Consider the following 20982-nt stretch of genomic DNA (forward strand, 5'->3'; position numbering starts at 1 on the left):
TATTTTATAGGAATGACTTGCAGCTTTCAGACTAAGCGATGCAGGAATAACACGATAGTACTACGATATTTCGTTGCCGAGATCTCGATCGATTGATAAAAGCTGCCTCAACAACCAACAGTTAGTGAAACAAGCTCCTTTTTTGAGAATCAAAAATGTGCTAAAATATAGTTAAAAAAAGGAGCACTTATTCGAGATACGAAAAATTGCCGTTCCATAAATAATTGGGAAACCTTTCTATGATACGAAAGAAAATAGCGCAAAGTTATGAATATATAGATACGGGAACAACATGTTATACAAGAAGAGACTACTAAAGCTACATACGAAAAATGCGAATATAATTTTTTGCACAGTAAGCACCTATTTTTGCTACTGGAATGCTGCTTAATTAATAATTGGATTTCAAAGTAGAGTTGACGGAAGAAATATCACATTTGACTATCCAAATGCCCGTGTCGACAAAATCGAGGATCACGTTGTTAGAGCTACAGAAAATGGTTTCTAAATTTAAATTGTCGTAGTGAAAATATTCACGCTGATTCACGAAGGGGTCAGACCCGGAATCGCTAGATCTTTGGACACGAGCCAGGTATGATGTATTATATTCATTTTAAGAAAATAGCCGGCAATTTTGCATCGTGAAATAGTCGATAATATATTTGCACTTGTAGCAGTGGGTTTTTGTGTCCGTAAAACGGCCAGAAATACAAGAATGATTCGTTTCATGTTCTGGTTCTGTTATTAATTATTGGGATGAACAATAATCTCTTTTGGATCGTTTTCCCAAATCCTATCGTCATCTGATTTAGGTGTCTGACGAAATGCAATGTTAATGTTCTGTTTTTTTATATAAATAGGTAAACTTACGCTTACAATTTGGTACATCTTTCCAACAGATGCCAAGTGGTATGGTGTAAAAAGCAAATCGCACATAAATTTTCGTTTGACATTCAGTTGAGTCTAAATTAAATTTACGACTACAATTATATTTGTGTGAAAGAATGTTATTTATTTAATACATATGTATCCTATAGCGTTGCTCAACCGCCTGAAATTTAGTTGAGAAGTAGTAAGTGATTTTATTAGCTTTAAATTGGTTCATTCCCATTAAAGTTGATAGCTTCAGGTTTTATGTTATCGCCCCGGTATGAAGTAGGTAGTAGACATTCCCAAATTTGTTTGAAAAAAGTGAGTATTTCAGTTGTTGCCAAATATTTTTCGGTTTCAATTACTTTTCTGAGACACTCCCATTGACTATTGTGAACACTTCATCTATTCCGTTTTTTTACTGCACAGAGTAATTGATTGCTACGATAAAAACTCCTGTTTCTCTCTTACCAAGGTGCATCCCAAACAGTACAAAACTTCCGTCTTTGGAATTCTTCTGTTTCATTATGTCTTCTATACCTACGCCATGCCATATTGATCAATCATCTGTAATAACAAATATTAATCGAAAACCTGGCACGTGTAAAATGTGGAATTTGTTTGGCGTTAATTACATTAAGTAGACTTTTTGCTAATGATTTTGCACAAGCAATTCTAAAAGAGATGAAAATGTCCCGATGCCCTGAAACTTTTTTGATTAATTAAAAAAAGTACAATTCGGAAAGTACATAGTAGGAATCATGAATAAACACACTCTTTTCTCTTTTAAAATCTAAAAGCAAGTCCATACAAAATTCTCTCTTAATGAGTTCTTTGGCACCTATATGACAGATGAAATAATCCCTTATGAATAAATAATATATCTATTAAAAGTATGACTCGCGCTATTGTGATTTTAATTAATTTTAAAACGCGAACGGATGTAAACTTTAAGGAAAATAAATTATTCATATTACATGTACGATTTCACTTTAAAATTCATTAGAAATAAAATAGGAAAGGAATGTTGCACGTACACTCACAATTATCTGCCTGGATTAGTGAAACATACCAATTAATCAATCAAATATTCAAATTTTAAAAATTTATTGCGTCAGTCGTATTCGTGTCATTAATAAACAAAAGCTTCAACGAGGGTTCCAACCTTCACTAGACTGGATTTCTGGAAATTTTGGAATAGAACGACCAAGGGAAATATTCGTGTACTTGATCCAGTAGGTACTTTTGTAGATGATTCGATTATAATGGTGGAAATTCGCTAATTCTTAGCGCATGTTTTGATCGATTAAGAAAAAAAGGCTATTGTTTGCGTTTTATCCGTCCGTCCGTCTGTCCGGACCCACTTCTGTAGCGTTGAACTGAATTACTTGTAGGGGAATGGTTCTAGAGTCTTGGAATTTTTTTCAATAGGTAGCACCTTGAAGGTGTGCCAACGGTCAGCAAATTTCGCTGTAGGGGAGAGGGGCATGAATGAATTATTTCCTTAGATGTTGTTTTTGGAAGTAAAACGTGCAGAATTTTTACATGCAGCAACCAATTGATCTCAGATTTTGCATACACATGCCTTCTCAGAACAGATTGTCAGAGGGTACTTTCAAAGGCCGATTGGGACGTCTCATAGAAATATATCCATTTATTTATTTATTATCCCTCTCTTGTTCTGGGCCCTCAACAGACTTGCGCCCAATTACAGAGTGACTCGCATAATGCTTTTTAGAGGTGCCTCTGCAGAAGGTCGTAAGTTGTTTTATACTACTCCGGCATTTACCTTACGAATTAGGAAAACTGTAGGACACCTAATTCGAAGTAGCCGGCAGAATGCTCGAAACTGGTCTAAGGTAATTCCCATCTCTGCCACAGATGAAAATTCACCTCAATCCAGGTTCGAACACCCGACCTCCGGATTTATAGCCCAACGCTTTTCCGTTGAACCACAATGTTGGTGATGTCAAATATCTCGAAAACGGTTAGTCGTGAGTTTATCTTATAATAGATGGCAGTGCTAACACAGTATTCCTAAAAAATATTAAATTTTTTTTATCTTAACTTAATAAACAAAGAAAAAGAAGAAAAAGAAGGCTTTTGTCTAAAAATTGAAAAAATCAACTCAAAATCAAAAGACTGTAGCCCAGTTTGGTTTTCACCATCGCGTTTATCTCAACATAATACATCAAGACTCCGAGGTCAATTTTTTGATCACTTATAGTTTAAGAATTGTCCCACAGTAACGACTAAATTTGGCCGCCATCCTGTACAGGGAAAATAATTTATTCACACACGTGAAATTGGCCAATTTTAATAGTTCACATAATTCCGAACTTTTCTTTATATTTGATCATTTATGAACATGCTATTGCGTCATATTAATCAATTTTCAAGAGGGGCAACGTGTAGTAGCCTACTCTTGCTCCCATCTGGCTACGGCCCTGACCAAGTTGAATAAAATAGGGAAAGAATTTTTGAGAACGATCTGTTACTGACCAGAGACTTGTTACTGACACACTCAGACCGAAAGATGGATGAACCAAGCAAAATAGATAGTTCATTTTTTACTTTTGAAATTACGCTGATTATGGATCCAGTAATGCATGAACTGCATAAAGCTTTGTTCTTTCGGTGTTTTCAGTGGTTGTCTCAACAAAACTGAAGTAATTTTTAATGCGCAGTCATAGATTTTCTAACAAACCTTGCAATAATTATAATTACGTTTTTAAGAAAATAAGATTTAAATAATTATTAGATTTTCATGTAACATCGTTTTGTTGTCTACGACATCAATATTAATTAAGAAATTGTACACAAATTCCGTGTTGAGTGATAATGAACATTCATTACATACTAATTTTTTTCAGAATTCTTATGATAATGCGAGGCCTGTTTTTTCTTTTACTTTTGTGGAACGGCGTAATTTCATTTATTGTACTTCGTTTACATAAAACTAACCAGAACATTTTTTGCAGTAAGGTTTGTACTGCGATAATGTGTGGGCTCCATTTATATTGATATTTAAATGCAGACGGTGATGGATAAAGATTATTTTCAAAATTGGACCATTTTAAACTAGCAAATTTGACTAATAAACTAGAAATTTCAGGTGAAAGCCAAAATTTTGTGTTATACAGAGGTTTTGATGGACCAAAAGACGATTGGTTCCTGGATTTCGTAAAATGAGAGCACCTTGCAACCCCGTTGATCTTGTAGACAATTTACATGTATTTGATGAGTTACGACATATTGCCACAAGTTATCCAATATGGGGCACTTTTTTGATTCCTACAGGTACAGAAGAAACCCCTAATAAAAAATTATCAAAGTTCTCTTGTGAGATCGAAGGGACTTACCGCATTTTTGTCTGGCAGATCAGTATTCTATTAGCCAGTTTTGAGTCCACCATCTTGTCCCGTTCACCCGCTATTCGCATTTTGGTGGATTTCACTAAAAACGCTCCACAAAATAGTACGCAATTTTTGGGGCACTCCTTATAGCTCGAGCGACACGAGAAAGAGAGACAGCGATCCGAGCTCTAAGAAACTTTTGGGCGCCCAAAGTCGACTTGCAAAAGGTGGTTAATTTCGCCCCTAGCAAAAAAAAAACAAAATCCCGTCATGCAGAAGTGCGCGTTTACAAGATTTTTCCAAGGACACCAATCTGAATACAAACAGACCAAAACTGTAGAATACGTAGATATGAAACGAGAAAAAAAATGATCAAAGTCCTCGTGTGAGATCGAAGGGACTTCAGCGCATTTTTGTGTGGCAGATCAGTGTTTTATTAGCCAACATTGACTCCACCATCAATAAGATCTTGCCGAAAGCTACCACGTTCACTTTGTCGGTATCATTTTCTCACTTACCGTGCACTCGCAATTCGCGTTTGAAGTTTTGACTCCACCATCAGTAAGATCTCGTCGGGGGTTACCATATTCCCTTTGTCGACACCCACTTCTGATCACCCGCAACAATTCGGATTTGAAGTTTCGACTCCACCATCAGTAAGATCTCGTCGGGGGTTACCACATTCCCTTTGTCGATACACAGTTCCGACGTCCCGTTCATTCGTAATTCACATTTTGGTAGATTTCGCTAAAATCCCGGCATAAAATCGTATTCAACTTTTGGGTACTTCACATAGCTCGACCTTCTATTAGTGACACGAGAAAGAGAGACCGCGATTCGCGCTGTAAGAAACTTTTGGGCGCCCAAAGTCGACTACCCCTCGAAGCGCGCCGCGCAAAAGGTGGTTTATTTCGCCCCTAGGAAAAAAAAAAAAATTCCGCCACGCAGGAGTTGTGCGCGTTGACAAGATCTTCCCGACGACACCAATTTGAAAACAATCGGAGAAAAACTGTAGAAGAAGATAGATAAAAACTGAAAAATCTCCAGGTTAGTATAATACGCTCGGGGATGGCGTCCAGATGTCGTCGACTCCAAATCTTGTAGCCCCATCCCTAACGTTCTTAATTACACGGCCCCGATAGTTACATGTACACTCCTTGTCTTTTTACAAGCGTTTTTCTACGGGCGCGCATTTACTGCCAGTCAGCCAGCCAGCCAAAGTGAGATTAAAAGCTACTTTTTACAAAAAAAATTTTTGCAAAAATGCGCTAAAAACTGAGAAAATCATTATATTGTTAAAACAGGCTCGAGGTTGGCACTCAGATGTCGCCGACCCCTCATCATTTAGCCCCGTCCCTAAAGTTGTTAATTACACGGCCCCGATAGGTAGGTACACGTACACTCTCGTCTTTCTAAAAGCGTTCTTCTAGAGGCCCTGATTTGTTGCCAGCAAGCCGGTCGGCCAAAGTGAGATTAAAAGCTACACATAAATTTACAAATATGCACTAAAAAATGTTAATGGTCGATTACTAGGTGAAGTAAACATTAAGTGGTATTCACAGACTATAGTCATGTTTGAGATCTTGGATTGATTTCCGATTCGATACTATTATTCAGTTCGCAATTTGCAATTTCCCAAAATCGATTGATTGGATCTACAACACTGACAGATTCATTTGTCATTGACCAAAAAGTTATCACCAGACATGTGTATAATTAATTGTTAATTTGTTTGTTTTTATATCTTTATTGGTTTTTTTTACTGTTGTAGTTGACAGAATAACAATTTTTTTAAAATAAAAGTAACATGTATCATATAAATAATATGATGTTACGCTAGGAATGTGCCCTGCTGACGTCAATACGATTATGTCTTCTTAAATGTCGATTTATGGTGGGAAATGATGCATTGAACTTCGCGGTACGAGAGAGACTACCTACTTTTTTAGACTTTTAGAGAATGGGATTTTTTCGCAAGTCAGCAGTTCTTGAAATCAAATTGTAACTTGATAATTTAATTACATAAGCTACAAATTTACGTAAAGGTAAATATTTTTGGTTCGCGATTCATTCCAATTGTACATTTTTAATATTAACATCTGGGTTTGTTATGAAAAATATTCAATAAGTTTTAGCAAAAGACATTCCACCGCTGGCTTTGGGCAGTACTTTGTGGAACATCGTGATAAATAAAACCTTGGATTTCTCTACCGAAATTGGCGCACATAGAGAACAAAACTTGTCCATCTCCATGCCGCGAGTCCAAAAGATTCTATTCTAAAATCATATTTGGCGGATTATATGCACAAGCTATCGGGCAGCGAATATTCGAATCGAAAATAATTAAATCTATTGTGAGAACTCAATGGATCAAGTATTGCTTTATATTTCACCGCGCTATGGATGCAACTATTGTAAAACTGAAGAAAAAGTAATATCTCGAGTAATATACATTGTGTCCAAGATAAGAAGGGACAGCATATGAAAATCGGAAACCATAAGAGATACAAAATCGGTTAAATTAGAAAAAAGGATACATAAGTACTTTCTTATTTATGGGCCGATCTTATTTATTTTAACTGTAGCACTTTTTACCAAAGCCAGATCAATTGATTATATTCAACTTGTACAAAGCAGTGCACACAAAGGGAAATATCTTAGTTTTTGACCGATTTTACTGAAATTTTAACAGTTTTGGTAAAGCCGGAAAGGTCAATCCATCGATTACATTAAACTTGTGAGGTGTGCACGTGCGAATGCGCAGAGGTAAATTTCTGATTTTTTTTAAGTGCGAACGCTACAGAGCCATGATCTGGGATCAATGGTACTACAAGTTGTAGTATTGATGATTAATTAATTATTATTAAATTAGGAAAAAGATGCACAATTAAAGAGTTGTTATATTTCAAAGAAAACCAGAAAATTCCGATTGCTTCTCAAGATACCGAAATTTTCTTATGTTCTTTGAACAAACACAAACAAAATTTTAAAAAAACCCTTGCTCATTGCCACTTTGCGAGCTTTACAAGAAACCGTTGAGGAATTTCCAATACGTTACATTTTGGAAAAATCAACTTTATTTTGTTACATGGTCCGTAATAAAGGTACATACTGTATCGAGTAGCATTTTTTATTCCGAATACAACGACGTACGGCACACAAAAATATCAGTGATAAAAAATTAAAAAACGCACTTTTTTTTTAAATTTTAACACCCTGTAGCTCGTCGGTCGCTTGCGCTGGCGTCTGAAAATTGAGTACAGTGGTACGTTAATACTATTTTCAGTAGAGATGGATTTGTGGCGAGAACGCAGCGTGCTCGCGGCGAGAACGCAACGGACTCGCCTCGAATCCACTCGCTCGTGTGAATCGAGCCTTAGTCGATATTTAACCGTAAACGTAGATGAAGAGATCACTTTAACCGCAAGGGTTGATAAAGTGAAACTGATGATTGTGCACTAATGACATCTGTCATTCTTATCTCGTGAAAGTTCATTCACTCGATGGTTAAAATATACTTTTATCGTCTTGTATAATAAAAAATAACGATTATTGTAGTGTTTGCACATTCGTACACCACGTGTTCTGTTACACTGTTTCTGTTGAAATCGGGAAACCTCAAAACGCGTTTGGGAATTTCAGGATTTATGACCCTAAATTAAATTTTATTAAAAAATTGACACACGATTTCTATTTAAAAAAAAACGATAATTGTTGATAGTGGTGTTACTACAGGTAACCTCTACTCAACTGTAGCTGCACCACCAACCACCTACAGTTAAACGAATATTGTTCCTGAAATTAAAAAAATAGTTAGCGAGGAAATCAAAACTCCACAATGATGAATCACATAAATGAGTCTCTGTTAAGACTAGTACTGCCAACTAAAGTGCACCACCCACCGGAAGCAATGGATGATGAGTCCAGGGGTGCCAAACGTAAAACCTCTTTAGCCAGAGCTAAATCTACGAGTATCGAGTCTGTAGACGTAACGGCCTTAGCAGAGGCCAAGAATCCTAGGAAAAAAACATCCAATCCAACAACAATCACCTTGTCAGTCATTGTAAAAACCAGTACTGACCTCAAAATCACAAGGGAGTAATTTGTTACTCATTTTACCAGATACAGTAATACAAATACCCTTCATACATAGATACACATGTAAATGGATGAAATGATGAAGTTTGCAATGAACGGGATAGTCTCTCACCATAATGGGTAAATACATATAATGATTACCGTTTTGTTTATTATGTCGATCTTGAAAGAATTTTCGTACTACGATTATTAGTAGAGCTATATGTCGTTGAAAAATCCTCTACGTACAAAAACATTCTTCAAAATTATTTCACCCATGCTTTGTAATTGCACAAAATTTTTAATTTGGCAGTTGGCATTGTTTATTGTAAATTCCACCAGCATTAGCGACAATTCTGTCCGTCTGTCTGAGGGGAGAGATCTCAACACTCCAATCTGGTGGAATGTTACGTTTTATTTTATAGGCTTCAAGAGGCGAAGGGAAAAGCAACAATTTAAAATAAATTTCCGTTTCTGCACAAGCGCACCCCTTTGTGATTTATATGTCAACCAAATTTTAACTACATGACTACAACTTCATAAAAGTGAATCTGGTGAACATAGTATGCATGTGCAGAACTGATTTTATGGAGCGATTTTGATGTACATCAAATACTTGCAAAATATGATTCGAAGATTCGGTGAAAAAATACGCTTCACTCCATGGCTAATGTGACGCCTTTATTACTCGCCTAAAGGATTAATGTTTATTCAAACTAACAAACTGTAATGCTCATAAAACGAGAGTTATTGAGCCAAACTAAAACCATTTAACCAAGGTGTACTCGACGACGACAAATAACTAAAAGTGCGCTTTCTCGCAAATGTTACCAACACACAATTACCCTCATTAGGCTCTTGTTGATTTTCTATTTTCTTTGGTTCAGAAAAATAGTTGTCACAATCTGAATGATCAAAATTTCGAGTTAATGATGGTTCTGAAGCTTGTGGTATAACTTCCATTTTTACAGTTTTGTATTTATTGTCCTGTCTTCTATCTAGCTTTTAATCTGCTGCTTTGAAGTTCTTCTCCTTCATTATTTTCACTGTTATAATTTGCGTAAATTGATTTGTACACTGACTAGTGGTTGTATTTTGTTTCTACCGAATAAGTTTGACCCCCTTAACCCTCTATACAAATTAACGATATGTTAGCTGGTTCACATTGTATTTTGTGTAAAAAAATTAGTGTGAGGGTGAATCGCTATAAAAAACCTTCACAACCGGAAGAGCAATAATTTAAATCATGGGTGGCCACTCTTAGTTTTTCTAATGTAATTATTGTATACGTATGACAAATAAAATATTTTTTTTTCCTTTCCAGCTCCTGGATATGCTGAAATTTTACGCAAGATTTGAGATAAGCGACGAATCAGGCGATCCGTTGACAGATCACGATATGACTCAAATTCATTACACAAAAATTACTTCCTTACAGGTAAGTTGAAGTAGTTACGCATCGGAAACTTTGCGTTTGGTCCTATCTTGACTATGTACAACCATTGAATTTTATTCAATGGTACAACTTTCAACTAACGTCATTTTCCTTTGAAAAATCCTCATTCTCATTAAATTCACCTTAACCACTCTCGTATCTTTACCAGCATTGACTTCTAAAAGACCGCAAAGGAAATGTGGGTCATTGTTTTACTTTCATTTTCAATGTCATGGTTATCTGCGACGTTTTCCAAGAAATCGTATTACTACAACGATTTTTCATCCATTCATTCATAATTCTACGATTTTAAATTTTTACATTTTAAAGAAGTAAAGAAGGGTCTATACAGAGTGCCCATTATGAATCCAATATAGTATATATCTCAGTAAAATATATTGACTGTATACAACACTTGTCTATATAAACATTGTTTAACATTTTATTTCTCGTTTTATTTTCTATAATAGGGCAGCATTCAGTTGGTTTTATTTTAGAAAACAAATGAGTAGCGAAAAACAATTGAAATTGTAATAGCAATATACCCTTTCATTAGGCTAAACATTTTTTTCTTTTTTCGATCACATAATATGTTATTACCCTTAACCATTGTTTTAAAGTATTTAACTAGGTATTTAAACAATGCCTTAAACAAAGAAATTTTTCATAAATGTTCAAAATATGCGCCATTAACAACCTAACCTATCACGAAAAGCTTGAAATGAATGTCTGAGTATTCTGGGAGAAGTTACTGCTGCAATTATTACTCATTTCGTTTCGTTTCTTCAAGGTTTAACAAGAAACGTACACAATCACTTGTTTTACTTTGATGTAGGATATCTAGATTGTTATTCGCGTAATTATAATAAAGTTTTTTTTTTAATTTTTTGTATAAGGGTACTAACATATTGCGTTATCGAAAAAAGAAAGAAGACTTCTATCAAATGAGCCTAATGGAAGGGTACATTGCTATTTGAAAAAACTCAATTGTTTTTGTTGTATGAAATAAAAACAACTGATGAATGCTGACTTATTATGAGAAATAAAATGTTAAACAACTTTTGTCTAGAAAAATGTTGTATTCAAATGTTATTTATCGAGATACATATATATTCCATATATAATGGGCACCTTGTACATTAATGATTGCTAATGTTTATGCAGTTTTGGATTATCCACAGAAAAGATTAAATAAACATCGTATATTTTATGTTTAGTGCGGATATACACAACGCCTCATTCTGGTTGCATGCACTAACACATAAATTTTAGTTTTTGAAATTTTAAAGTCTGCTTTATAGAATAGAACTGTGCTAATTTTTTATTTTATGACCATTTTTACTCAAAAGATTTTTCAAATCTGCAACCGTTGTATTATTTTTTGTTTAGAAATCCTAGAATTGAAGTGCGTAAGTAAAACTAATGTGCATTAGGTACTTACTTTGAACCAGTTTACAACAAATAGTGTATTTGTTCACAGAAAGCCTCATTTGCCAAATTTCCTGAGCTTCGCAGTTTTTCTTTGGCAAATGTATCTAGTGTCGACACAAGAAGCTCTCTCTTGAAACACTTTGGACCACTCTCGTAAGTATAACTGATATCATTGTGTATACGTCTTTCGCTATAAAAACCGGTGCACGTCATTGATTTATGAATCAATTTCAGACAAGTTTTCTATAGATTTCGCACACTTGTTTTTTTTTTGTACATGTTGCAGTGTTGCAGCATATGTCTAAAATTGATACACAAATGAATGACGTGCAACGGTTTCTATAGCGAAAGACGTATACCTACTTAATGCTACATTATTTTGAAATTGATCTTCAGTCAAGAAAAGTTGCGCGCCATTGCAGTTTATTTAAATCTAGTCCCGTCTCCAGAAATTGAAAAGGACTACAGCTGGTGTAGATGTGATGAAGAATTTTTACGTGAACTTTTGGTACCTACTATAGTCACACTTCTGATTGTATTTTACTATGTGATTTTATAGGTCTCTCGCCATGAAAAGCGTTCATCTCAGTTAGAAGCATTAAATGAAATGCCCCTATATCCGACTGAAGAGGTTATTTGGGACGAAAATATCGTACCAACTGCATATTTTTCTGGAGAAGGTTGCTTAGCGTTACCAAAATTAAATTTACAATTTTTAACGCTTCACGATTATTTGTTAAGAAACTTTAATTTATTCAGGCTGGAATCAACTTGTAAGTACACATTTTTTTATGGTAAGATATTTACGATTGATCCTTTCTAGATGAAATTAGACAAGATATTGAAGATGCTGTCAGTCGTATGTGTCCATGGTAAGTATTTATAACACTTACCCACGCTCATAGTCTTCAATATAAGTAGCCTTAAAATTCACACTAAAGTAAAATACAAGACGGGTAGTCTTGACTTAATTTTTTAGACAACCATTTGCAATGTGTTTGTTTACATATTAAGACTGATAGAAAATGTATTTTACTCGGTAAACAGATGAGTGAAGATTGATCTTTTGTGAGATCTTGTACTATAAGTTTTTATTTACAAATAAATGAAAATATAATGAGTGTTAACCAAATTAGCAAATGCTATTGCTGCTTTCAAATGTTGACTTTAAAGCAGGTCAAAATAAATCATGGTTGAAACGTACTACTCTAAAACTATGTTGGTCTTCTTGTAGGAGATCCGAAGATGGTAGTGTTTGTTGGGGAGGTTGGGCAAGAATGGGACAACCGATCATTAACTTTGCGGTTGTTGAAGTTTCTAAACCAAATATTGGTATGGCAGTAACATTCATGCCATAAAGAAAAAATGTAAAACGTGTATTTTTAGGCGAGAAAAGGCCCAGTCGAGTCAGGGCTGATATCACTGTAAATTTATCAGTGAGACCAGAAATTAAATCTGAATGGGAGAACTTACGCAAACATGACGTTTGTTTTCTGATCACAGTTAAACCAAGCAACACCATCGGTATGGCCGCTTTATATAATAATTACAGAAATGTAAGTGTCGGTTGTAGGAACAAAATTCGATTACAAACAGCCATTTTTACCCCAAGTCGGTTTACATTGTGTGCGAGGATGTGAAATTGAAGGAATGTTAGACAATAATGGACGGGTTATTGAAGACGGGCCCGAAGCAAAACCGCTATTACCTGGGGACAATAGAACCTTTCGGGTTTGGTTGGACTGCAATCAATACAGGGATGATATGAACAACGTTAACGAAGGCAGTGAAGATATTTATGAGGGTTTTAATATCCTGATGAGGAGAAAGCCAAAGGAAAACAATTTCAAAGCAGTACTGGAAACGATTCGTGAACTTATGAATACTGAGTGTGTGGTACCTGATTGGCTACATGATATCATTTTGGGATATGGTGATCCAAGCGCTGCGCATTACAGCAAACTTCCCAAACCTATACAGACATTAGATTTTAATGACACATTCATTAATATGGACCACCTCCGTTCGTGTTTCCCAGATTATCAGATTAAAGTGAAAAATGACGATCCTGCGAAATTGGTTAAGCCATTCAAGTATGGGTTGTACAATAATATCTTCTTTGTTAATAGCGATTGTGTGTCTAGGTTAACTTTTGAGGATCTGGGAACGGACGATGAAGCAGAAAAAAACAAGGTTATTGTGGTCGAGCCACATGTAATTCCGAGCCGCGGTCCTTATTCATTTAACCAACCAAAAAAGTAAGTCTACAGCATTGGAACTTTTCAACAATGTTTCATTTTTTATTACAGAAACATTATACCTTTCACTCCAACACAAGTGGAAGCAATCAAATCGGGCATGGAACCTGGTTTGACCTTAGTTGTGGGTCCTCCAGGAACAGGCAAAACCGATGTTGCCGTACAGATTATTTCGAATTTATACCACAACTTCCCTAATCAACGAACGCTAATAGTTACTCATTCAAATCAAGCGCTAAATCAACTGTTTGAAAAAATAGCAGTTTTGGATATTGACGAGCGTCATTTACTTCGTCTCGGTCACGGCGAGGAAGCATTGGAAACCGAGAAGGATTTTAGCAGATACGGAAGAGTAAATTATGTTTTAGCGAAGCGATTGGATTTGTTGATGGAAGTCCAAAGGCTGCAAGAGTCACTGGAAGTAAAAGGAGATGTCGCTTACACTTGTGAAACTGCTGGTTATTTCTATTTATACCAAGTGTTGTCACGTTGGGAGAACTATTTAAGTGTTGTGAAACCTAAAGGTGGGCAGGTAAGTACATCTTCGTAGATTCATAGATTTTGACAAAAGGATCAATGTGTGGCCACCTTGTACCGACTTTAGTAGGTACATAAGTTTTTTTTACAATACGATTAGGGCGTTTTCGAGCTATACGGGAGAAAATAGGCTAATTCGCATAAAAAGGTGAAATGGTAACGCTTCCGATTTTCCTCAATATAAAAAATAAAATTGGTCTCTCCGATCTCGAAGTAACGGTTAATAACGCATTGGAAAGAAGGGAATTTGGAACACGTTTCCGCATTTTTTCAATATCATCATTAACGAGTCGCTTTCACAATGAACGTCGTGCCTGTCATTCGTATTTTTTCGTAAAATTCCCGCTCGCTCCTACTCACAAATTTTTGTATGGACATTACAATTTTTATTATAGTTATAATTTTACCACTTTTCCATCTGACAAGAAGGTAGCCGAGCCTTATACAGAAATTAAATAGTTCGACTAGAATGTCAGAAAGGGTCTCCAATAACGTTCTTAGTACGTTTCTGTAGATTTCGTCCACTCCAGGAACTTTATTTTTGGGGATTCTTGGCGCTTGTGTGAGGATATTTTGCCAAGCGACCATCCAGTTCTGTCGGATGGTCGCGTCGTCAGGAAAGAGGGTATTCAAAATTGCGTGTATATTGTTTGCTGTGCGGAAACAGTGTATCTGTGACCGTCGTGAATATTGGAACAAAGGGCCGAAAGGAGCTTGCTTTTGAGAGGATATGCGGTATACTAATCTCCAGGGGTTAGCCGACATATGAAACTCAACATGTTCCCAACTTTGCTTTCACCTCAAAGGCCGCAATTCGAGAATTTTGGAGATTCACTTCCAGAAACTTGAGAGATCTAAGTGTTTCCTCACTGTCCATAATTATTGTTCGCGATCTTGGAGTCAACGCGCTTCAAATAACAAGGGCAGCTCGAGGCTCAGGTCTTATGCTTGATAACATCGCCCTTATGTCCTTGGCCTCATGCAATTTGCGCAGGAGGCGCTTCGGGTAGGCCTTGCTGTTGCAGAGTGACGATATTGGAGTTCACTACGGCAGTCAGAATAGGTATAACCGAATTTTTGGCATTTAAAGCACTGCACGATCCGGATATAGTCTTGTATATGACAGGCATTCCACCCCACATATACACGACGGCTATCCAAGAGATGCTTGTGTACGTAGAAAAAGCTACCTGCTCTAATGTCATCTGCTACCCTGCTATACCTCAGTCCCCTCCCCAACCCACGACCCCCCGCGTTGCGGCTTTCAAGGCATCTCATTGCCCTCTATGGATCACTACTTGGTTCCTCTGTACCTTTTACATCTGAAAAAGCAGTACCAGTGATAGATTTTTTTTGTAACGCAATAAATAACGGGTGTCTGAAAATTTTAAATCTGTATCTAACACTCTCACTTGAGGATGTATAAATATTTCATTTTTAGACAGTTGCTGTGGAAGCTATTGCGCAAGAATTTCCATTCACAAGATTCTTTGAAAACATAGATAACCTTTTTAAAGGCCACTCTTACGAGGAAGATTTGGAGATAGCTCAAAGCTGTTTTAGATACATTCAACACATGTTCAATGAATTAGAGGAGTTTAGAGCATTTGAACTGTTGCGATCCGGTTTAGACCGTTCCAAGTACTTGTTAGTGAAGGAAGCGAAAATAATCGCAATGACGTGTACTCATGCCGCCTTAAAACGCAAAGAATTAGTAGAAATGGGTACGATTGTAAACTACCACCTTATGCCCAATCATTGTGTACTGTTACAGGATTTAAGTATGACAACATACTAATGGAGGAAGCTGCACAAATTTTAGAAATCGAAACCTTCATCCCATTGCTACTTCAAAATCCTCAGGACGGATATAATAGGTTGAAACGGTGGATTATGATTGGGGATCATCATCAGTTACCTCCAGTTATTAAAAACATGGCGTTTCAAAAATATTCCAACATGGAGCAGAGTCTTTTCACACGATTAGTGCGACTGGGAGTGCCAACCATTGATCTCGATGGCCAGGGGAGATCGCGTCCAAGGTAATCTCGCATATTTTAGCGTTGTCTCAATTCATTTCTTGCAGTATATGCAACTTATACAAATGGAGGTATCGCAATTTAGGCAATTTGAAACATGTGGAACAATGGAAGGAGTACCTACATGCGAATCCAGGTTTCGCATTTGACTTTCAGCTGATTAACGTGGAGGATTTCAATGGAATCGGAGAGTCGGAACCCAATCCCTACTTCTACCAGGTGAGCTTTGCTTGTGTAACGCACCAGTTCATGTTTAATCTTGTCGCAGAATCTTGCAGAAGCTGAATATTGCGTTGCCGTTTTCATGTATATGAGACTCATTGGTTATCCTGCTCATAAAATATCAATACTGACAACTTACAATGGACAAAAGCATTTAATCAGAGATGTGATTAATAGTCGGTGTGCTAACAATCCCCTTATCGGAAGGCCCCATAAGGTATTGGTCAGAATAATATAGAATGGTGCAAATTTTGTTCGTAGGTTACAACTGTAGATAAATATCAAGGGCAACAGAATGATTATATTCTTCTGTCACTGGTACGAACCAAAGCTGTGGGTCACCTGAGAGATGTTCGCCGTTTAGTAGTAGCTATGTCGAGAGCAAGGCTGGGGTTGTATGTATTCGCGCGTGTGTCACTATTCCAAAATTGTTTTGAACTTACGCCTGCGTTTCAACAAGTAATAAATTTACATAATGACTGTTTTAATTAGCTATTTCATTTCAGTTTACAGCTCGTCCTTTGAAACTACACTTGGTATTAAATGAAGGTTATCCTACCACTAGATATGTTAAGCAATCCGTTAAGAATTTCATTGTGGAGGATATGTCTCAAATGGCCAATTTTGTTTATAATTATTATATGGAACGTGTTAAAGCCTTAAAGGAATATTATGTAAGTGAAAAGTTTTTTAATGAACTAAACTTCCACATCCTGAAGTATCAATGCGCCTATGAGTCTCCCATTTACGCAATTTCGTTCGGAATAATCGCACGCCGTTGAAGATATCCTATTATATTACCTACTTTATTCATTTCCAAAGTGCAGAGGTGTATATAGACTTTATCTGTATCTTGACTATAAGCACAAAGTGAAACAAGTTCATACTGAATGTAAGAAACGGAGGTCAAATTTAGTCTATCACACTTATGTTGAGACGTATTTATATTTGTGCTCTACACATTTTTTTGGATCTCTCTCCGTCTTGACTATACTTTCAATTAAGTTCGCGCGATCCTGATTTCTGTAAGATAACGCCATCGCCTAAATTTGCATGGCATTGACTACAATATTGCTTCACAATTTTATCAATAGTTCCAACACCTCTCTCTGGTCATCTCACTTTTTCTTCTTTAAGCAAACGCAAGTGAAATGGACTGAACCTGGAACATGTGAAGTGAAGCAACATGAGGGTTTCATTTCCTCCCATCCTGGAGAGGACAGAGATACTGATAGTGAAGATGAGAAAGAAGAGGAAAAGGTGCAAATGCCCATTCCGATTGAAGATGAACCAATTGATGATGCAGAAGTGGAGCAAATGGAAGAGGAAGCTACACAAACGATACAAAATGACGATAAGTGCCAGTCTGAAGATGTGGGAGAGAAAACACATGAAAATGAAAGTCAGGCAAAGGAAGACGGTGAAGATCAGTAGGATCCCGCCATTTACATTTGTAAATTAAGCATAAGTTTTGTAGTTCTTTGTAATTTATGCGTACTTATATTATTTTTAAATGCTACCATCTAAGAACAAATATATTTCGAAATAAAAGAAAAATATCCAAGAGACCAGGGTGACAAAATTTGTATATCTGTCAGTCACAATTACCACTTTTAGGGGACATTAAATAAATTTTCTGTGGCAGCAAATTTAATGATTTTGAACTGGGGGGCCTACAAATTTCAAGAATTTGTTTGGTGTTAAAATTGTAAATGGATGTCGATGAACACCTGGCTAATTCAAAATCGTGAATCAACTGATAAATTAAGGTACGTACACCTATGGCCAAACGGCTGAGTCCACGTAGCTCCGAAATTAATGCGCTGGAGCAACGGGGATACTTGATTGGAAAGAAAATTGGTCAGGGTTCCTATGCTACGGTACATTTAGCCGATTACGTTGATGGTAACTCGGGCAGTAAACGAATGCGACTGGCATGCAAAATTTTTGACAAGGAAAAGGCCCCTACAGATTTTTTGGAAAAGTTCTTTCCCAGGGAATTGGAAATTCTTACAAAAATTGAGAACCCACACATTATTCAGGTTCACAGTATTTTACAAAGAGGACCCAGAGTTTTTATATTTATGAGGTGCGTATTTTGAACCAATTACTTTTTAACCAGTTTATATGCAGGTATGCAGATAATGGTGATCTATTAGATTTTATTAAACGTAACGGAGTGGTACCGGAACAACAAGCGCGGCTTTGGTTTCGTCAAATGGCGACAGGTTTGCAATATTTGCATAACAAAAACATCGCCCACAGAGACTTGAAATGTGAGAACATTTTAATTTCCAAGAGGTTTAATGTAAAACTTGCCGATTTTGGATTTGCTCGATTTTGTTTTGTGGGCGGTCGCCGTGTTTTGAGTCAAACTTATTGTGGTTCCGCGGCATATGCTGCCCCTGAAGTTGTGAATGGTACACCGTACAATCCCAAGCTTTCAGACGTGTGGTCATTAGGTATCATTTTATTTATTATGTTGAATGCATCGATGCCTTTTGATGATTCCAATTTACGAAAACTTCTAAAAGATCAAATGACACGTAATTGGGTATTTCGATCGAGAATCAGAGACACCATATCGCCATCAGCAAAGTCGATTGTACGCCATATTTTGGAGCCAGACATTACTCTTCGTTTCACATTGGAAAGGGTGCTTACACATGAGTGGATTAAAAAACGAGATGCATCGCTCCCATCGGGTGGTAGGTTAGTGCACTCATTAGCCGCTCCTAAACAGGCAGAAGCCTCAGGAAGTAGTGGGATGGAACCGGCACAACAACCCGAAGGACCTAGTCGAGCGGCTGCCCCACCTTATCCTCAAAAAATAGATACTTCACCAACAGATGAATATAAATGGCACGAGTCTCTTAGAAGTAATCCATTGTTAAACATGCCACAACTAGCTGATCCAGCGCGAATGTGATTGAGTATTTATCGGCAATTTCAAAAGTGCATTAAATCCATGCAGAAATATGTATCTGATTGCACTATATTGTTAGCAATGCTGGAAATCACTTGCAGGGAATGAAATAAAGTAATAAATTAGTTTTTGTTGTAAATTTCTTAAATAAACAGAAAAGAATAATTATTTAATTGTAAGTAATCTAAGATCGAATTGCGCAGTTCTAGTGAAGCCTCGTTCGCGGCTAACCTAAATTTATCTGTTTATAATCACTCATCAAATCAAAGAGGTATTGAAATATTATCCCATGCGGTAATACGATGGCCGGCAGCAAGATTACCAGTGTGCAAATGCTTCTGTATTTCAATTTTTTCCTAGGTATTTATATATTTATTTTATAAAGTTTTCATTTTTTTATTTTATGTGGTGCTGTTTTGAGAGCTGTTTCACGTTTTAAGTCTGTTTTTGTGAACCACCGCAAATAATATATGTACCACCAGGTTGAGAACCGCTGTTCTAGAACAAACACGTCATATTTCCCGGAAAGAGTGTGTCCGCCTTATATAGTTTCTTATTGCCGATGACTAATATTTCATGGCGCCTCGATGTCTATCGAGATTTCTAGAATATTCGCTACAATATTGTATAACATGAATTTCATTCACTATTAAAGGATAAGACATAGTTGGCTACGCATCGGATAATTTAAAGAGGAGATATCAGTTGTGTGCATACCCAATATAATGGAGGTCAGATGAAATATATGGTATTTTATACTAACTTAGTCATCAATTTTGTTTATGATCGAAATATATACAGTTGTTTTGAACTGCATGTGAATTATATTTGTTATCCCTTAAATAGTGGAAAAAGTCATTCAAGTATAACACCTGATATCTGTCTACTGACAGGGTCCTCAACGCTGTCTGACTGTTATTGCATATATACGCTGTGCTGCAAATTGCTCAAGATTACCTCGTCCATCAATAATGTACCTGCTATGTTCCTCCTCCCCTAGTGATGCCGACGGGTTCGACTCCTGGTCGGAGCCAAGGACCGGCTCGTCATCATCTTTCTCTGTATCTTTGGGCGCTGGAACTGGGTCCCGCTGCTACGTTGGAGTCCTCTCTCTTACCTGGCGCAACTGAATCACTCCCTTTTGTCACAAATGTGACGTGTAAGACCCCCGCGTGCGCTTGGAAGTTCTGCCGCTGGAGTACTTACCTATACCTGTCCGATAGGATGCTCCATAGACACCCAAATGCGAGCGGAACCCTACCAGACCCCTCCCTGCGAAAAAACGTCTTCTATATGCTCGTCCTGACATCTGGATTTTGCCTCTGGAGCCATTTAAAGATGGGCGGGCGTGTCATCCCACAGCCCGTATATAGTAGGTCACATCATCTTGGTTACTAGGTATAAGGACGTGCCTTTACACTTTCAGAGACCGCCAATCCTTGGGCCTATAAGACGTGTACGCGACGCACCTGTTTTCCGCCTTGAAGTTACCAGTTTTCGTGATCAATCTGTAGATGAACACCCGGTAACTAATAAAAGCGTTTTAAAAGTTGGGATCTTTATTACGAAAAGTGTCATGTTGAAAGTATTTATGTTGGTTCTAGGAATTAAAGACAGAAGGTAAAGGCACAGATTAACTAGCAAAGGTATTTGATTTAATGTCTAGAATTGTGTTTCAGCCGACGCTACCGTAAACAAAAGCTGTAAATAATCCGCCGTTTGCAACCGTTCCCGTCAAGATATTTCTTGCCATTTAGAAGACGAGGACAAATTAATATTTTAGAATTTCTTAAAGGAAGTCGGTTGGTGACGAGGTCTTCACCCACATAGA

At 36.9% G+C, this 20982-nt stretch overlaps 2 protein-coding genes and 1 long non-coding RNA gene across 4 annotated transcripts; 2 read left to right on the plus strand and 1 right to left on the minus strand.

The window, feature by feature from the left end:
* Positions 1-918: 918 nt before the first annotated feature.
* LOC116166579 lies at positions 919-8821 on the minus strand. Its single transcript, XR_004144347.1, has 3 exons — positions 8466-8821; positions 1342-1437; positions 919-1291 (listed from the first exon to the last, which is right to left on the minus strand). It is a non-coding gene; the product is annotated as an uncharacterized LOC116166579 (long non-coding RNA).
* An 806-nt stretch (positions 8822-9627) lies between these two features.
* On the plus strand, positions 9628-17793 carry LOC116166539 (RNA helicase aquarius). Of its 2 annotated transcripts, none has more exons than XM_031481517.1 (17): positions 9628-9741; positions 11219-11322; positions 11566-11677; positions 11729-11942; positions 11993-12041; positions 12404-12501; positions 12556-12693; positions 12743-13262; positions 13314-13427; positions 13479-13959; positions 15406-15688; positions 15739-16006; positions 16051-16222; positions 16272-16442; positions 16487-16684; positions 16732-16899; positions 17363-17793. In XM_031481517.1, the coding sequence occupies exons 1-17, from the start codon at positions 9637-9639 to the stop codon at positions 17657-17659; spliced, it is 3492 nt and encodes a 1163-aa protein (XP_031337377.1). In that variant the 5' UTR covers positions 9628-9636; the 3' UTR covers positions 17660-17793. The 2 variants fall into 2 exon arrangements, with proteins under 2 accessions (XP_031337377.1, XP_031337378.1); XM_031481518.1 differs by lacking the exon at positions 9628-9741 and adding an exon at positions 11008-11147.
* Positions 17794-17800: 7 nt separating this feature from the next.
* Positions 17801-19278, plus strand: LOC116166555 (testis-specific serine/threonine-protein kinase 3). Its single transcript, XM_031481551.1, has 2 exons — positions 17801-18314; positions 18359-19278. The coding sequence occupies exons 1-2, from the start codon at positions 18007-18009 to the stop codon at positions 19152-19154; spliced, it is 1104 nt and encodes a 367-aa protein (XP_031337411.1). The 5' UTR covers positions 17801-18006; the 3' UTR covers positions 19155-19278.
* Positions 19279-20982: the final 1704 nt, after the last annotated feature.

Source organism: Photinus pyralis, unplaced genomic scaffold (assembly GCF_008802855.1).
Source record: "Photinus pyralis isolate 1611_PpyrPB1 unplaced genomic scaffold, Ppyr1.3 Ppyr1.4_LG3b, whole genome shotgun sequence".
NCBI lineage: Eukaryota > Metazoa > Arthropoda > Insecta > Coleoptera > Lampyridae > Photinus > Photinus pyralis.

What these genes read in the sequence shown, in the direction of transcription:
- LOC116166539 (XM_031481517.1), top strand. Translation starts at nt 9,637, where the DNA reads ATGCTGAAATTTTACGCAAGATTTGAGATAAGCGACGAATCAGGCGAT. An exon ending in CAAAGAATTAGTAGAAATGG is followed by an intron (nt 15,689 to 15,738) that starts GTACGATTGTAA and finishes GTACTGTTACAG; the next exon opens with GATTTAAGTATGACAACATA. An exon ending in CAGGGGAGATCGCGTCCAAG is followed by an intron (nt 16,007 to 16,050) that starts GTAATCTCGCAT and finishes CATTTCTTGCAG; the next exon opens with TATATGCAACTTATACAAAT.
- LOC116166555 (XM_031481551.1), top strand. Translation starts at nt 18,007, where the DNA reads ATGGCCAAACGGCTGAGTCCACGTAGCTCCGAAATTAATGCGCTGGAG. An exon ending in AGAGTTTTTATATTTATGAG is followed by an intron (nt 18,315 to 18,358) that starts GTGCGTATTTTG and finishes GTTTATATGCAG; the next exon opens with GTATGCAGATAATGGTGATC.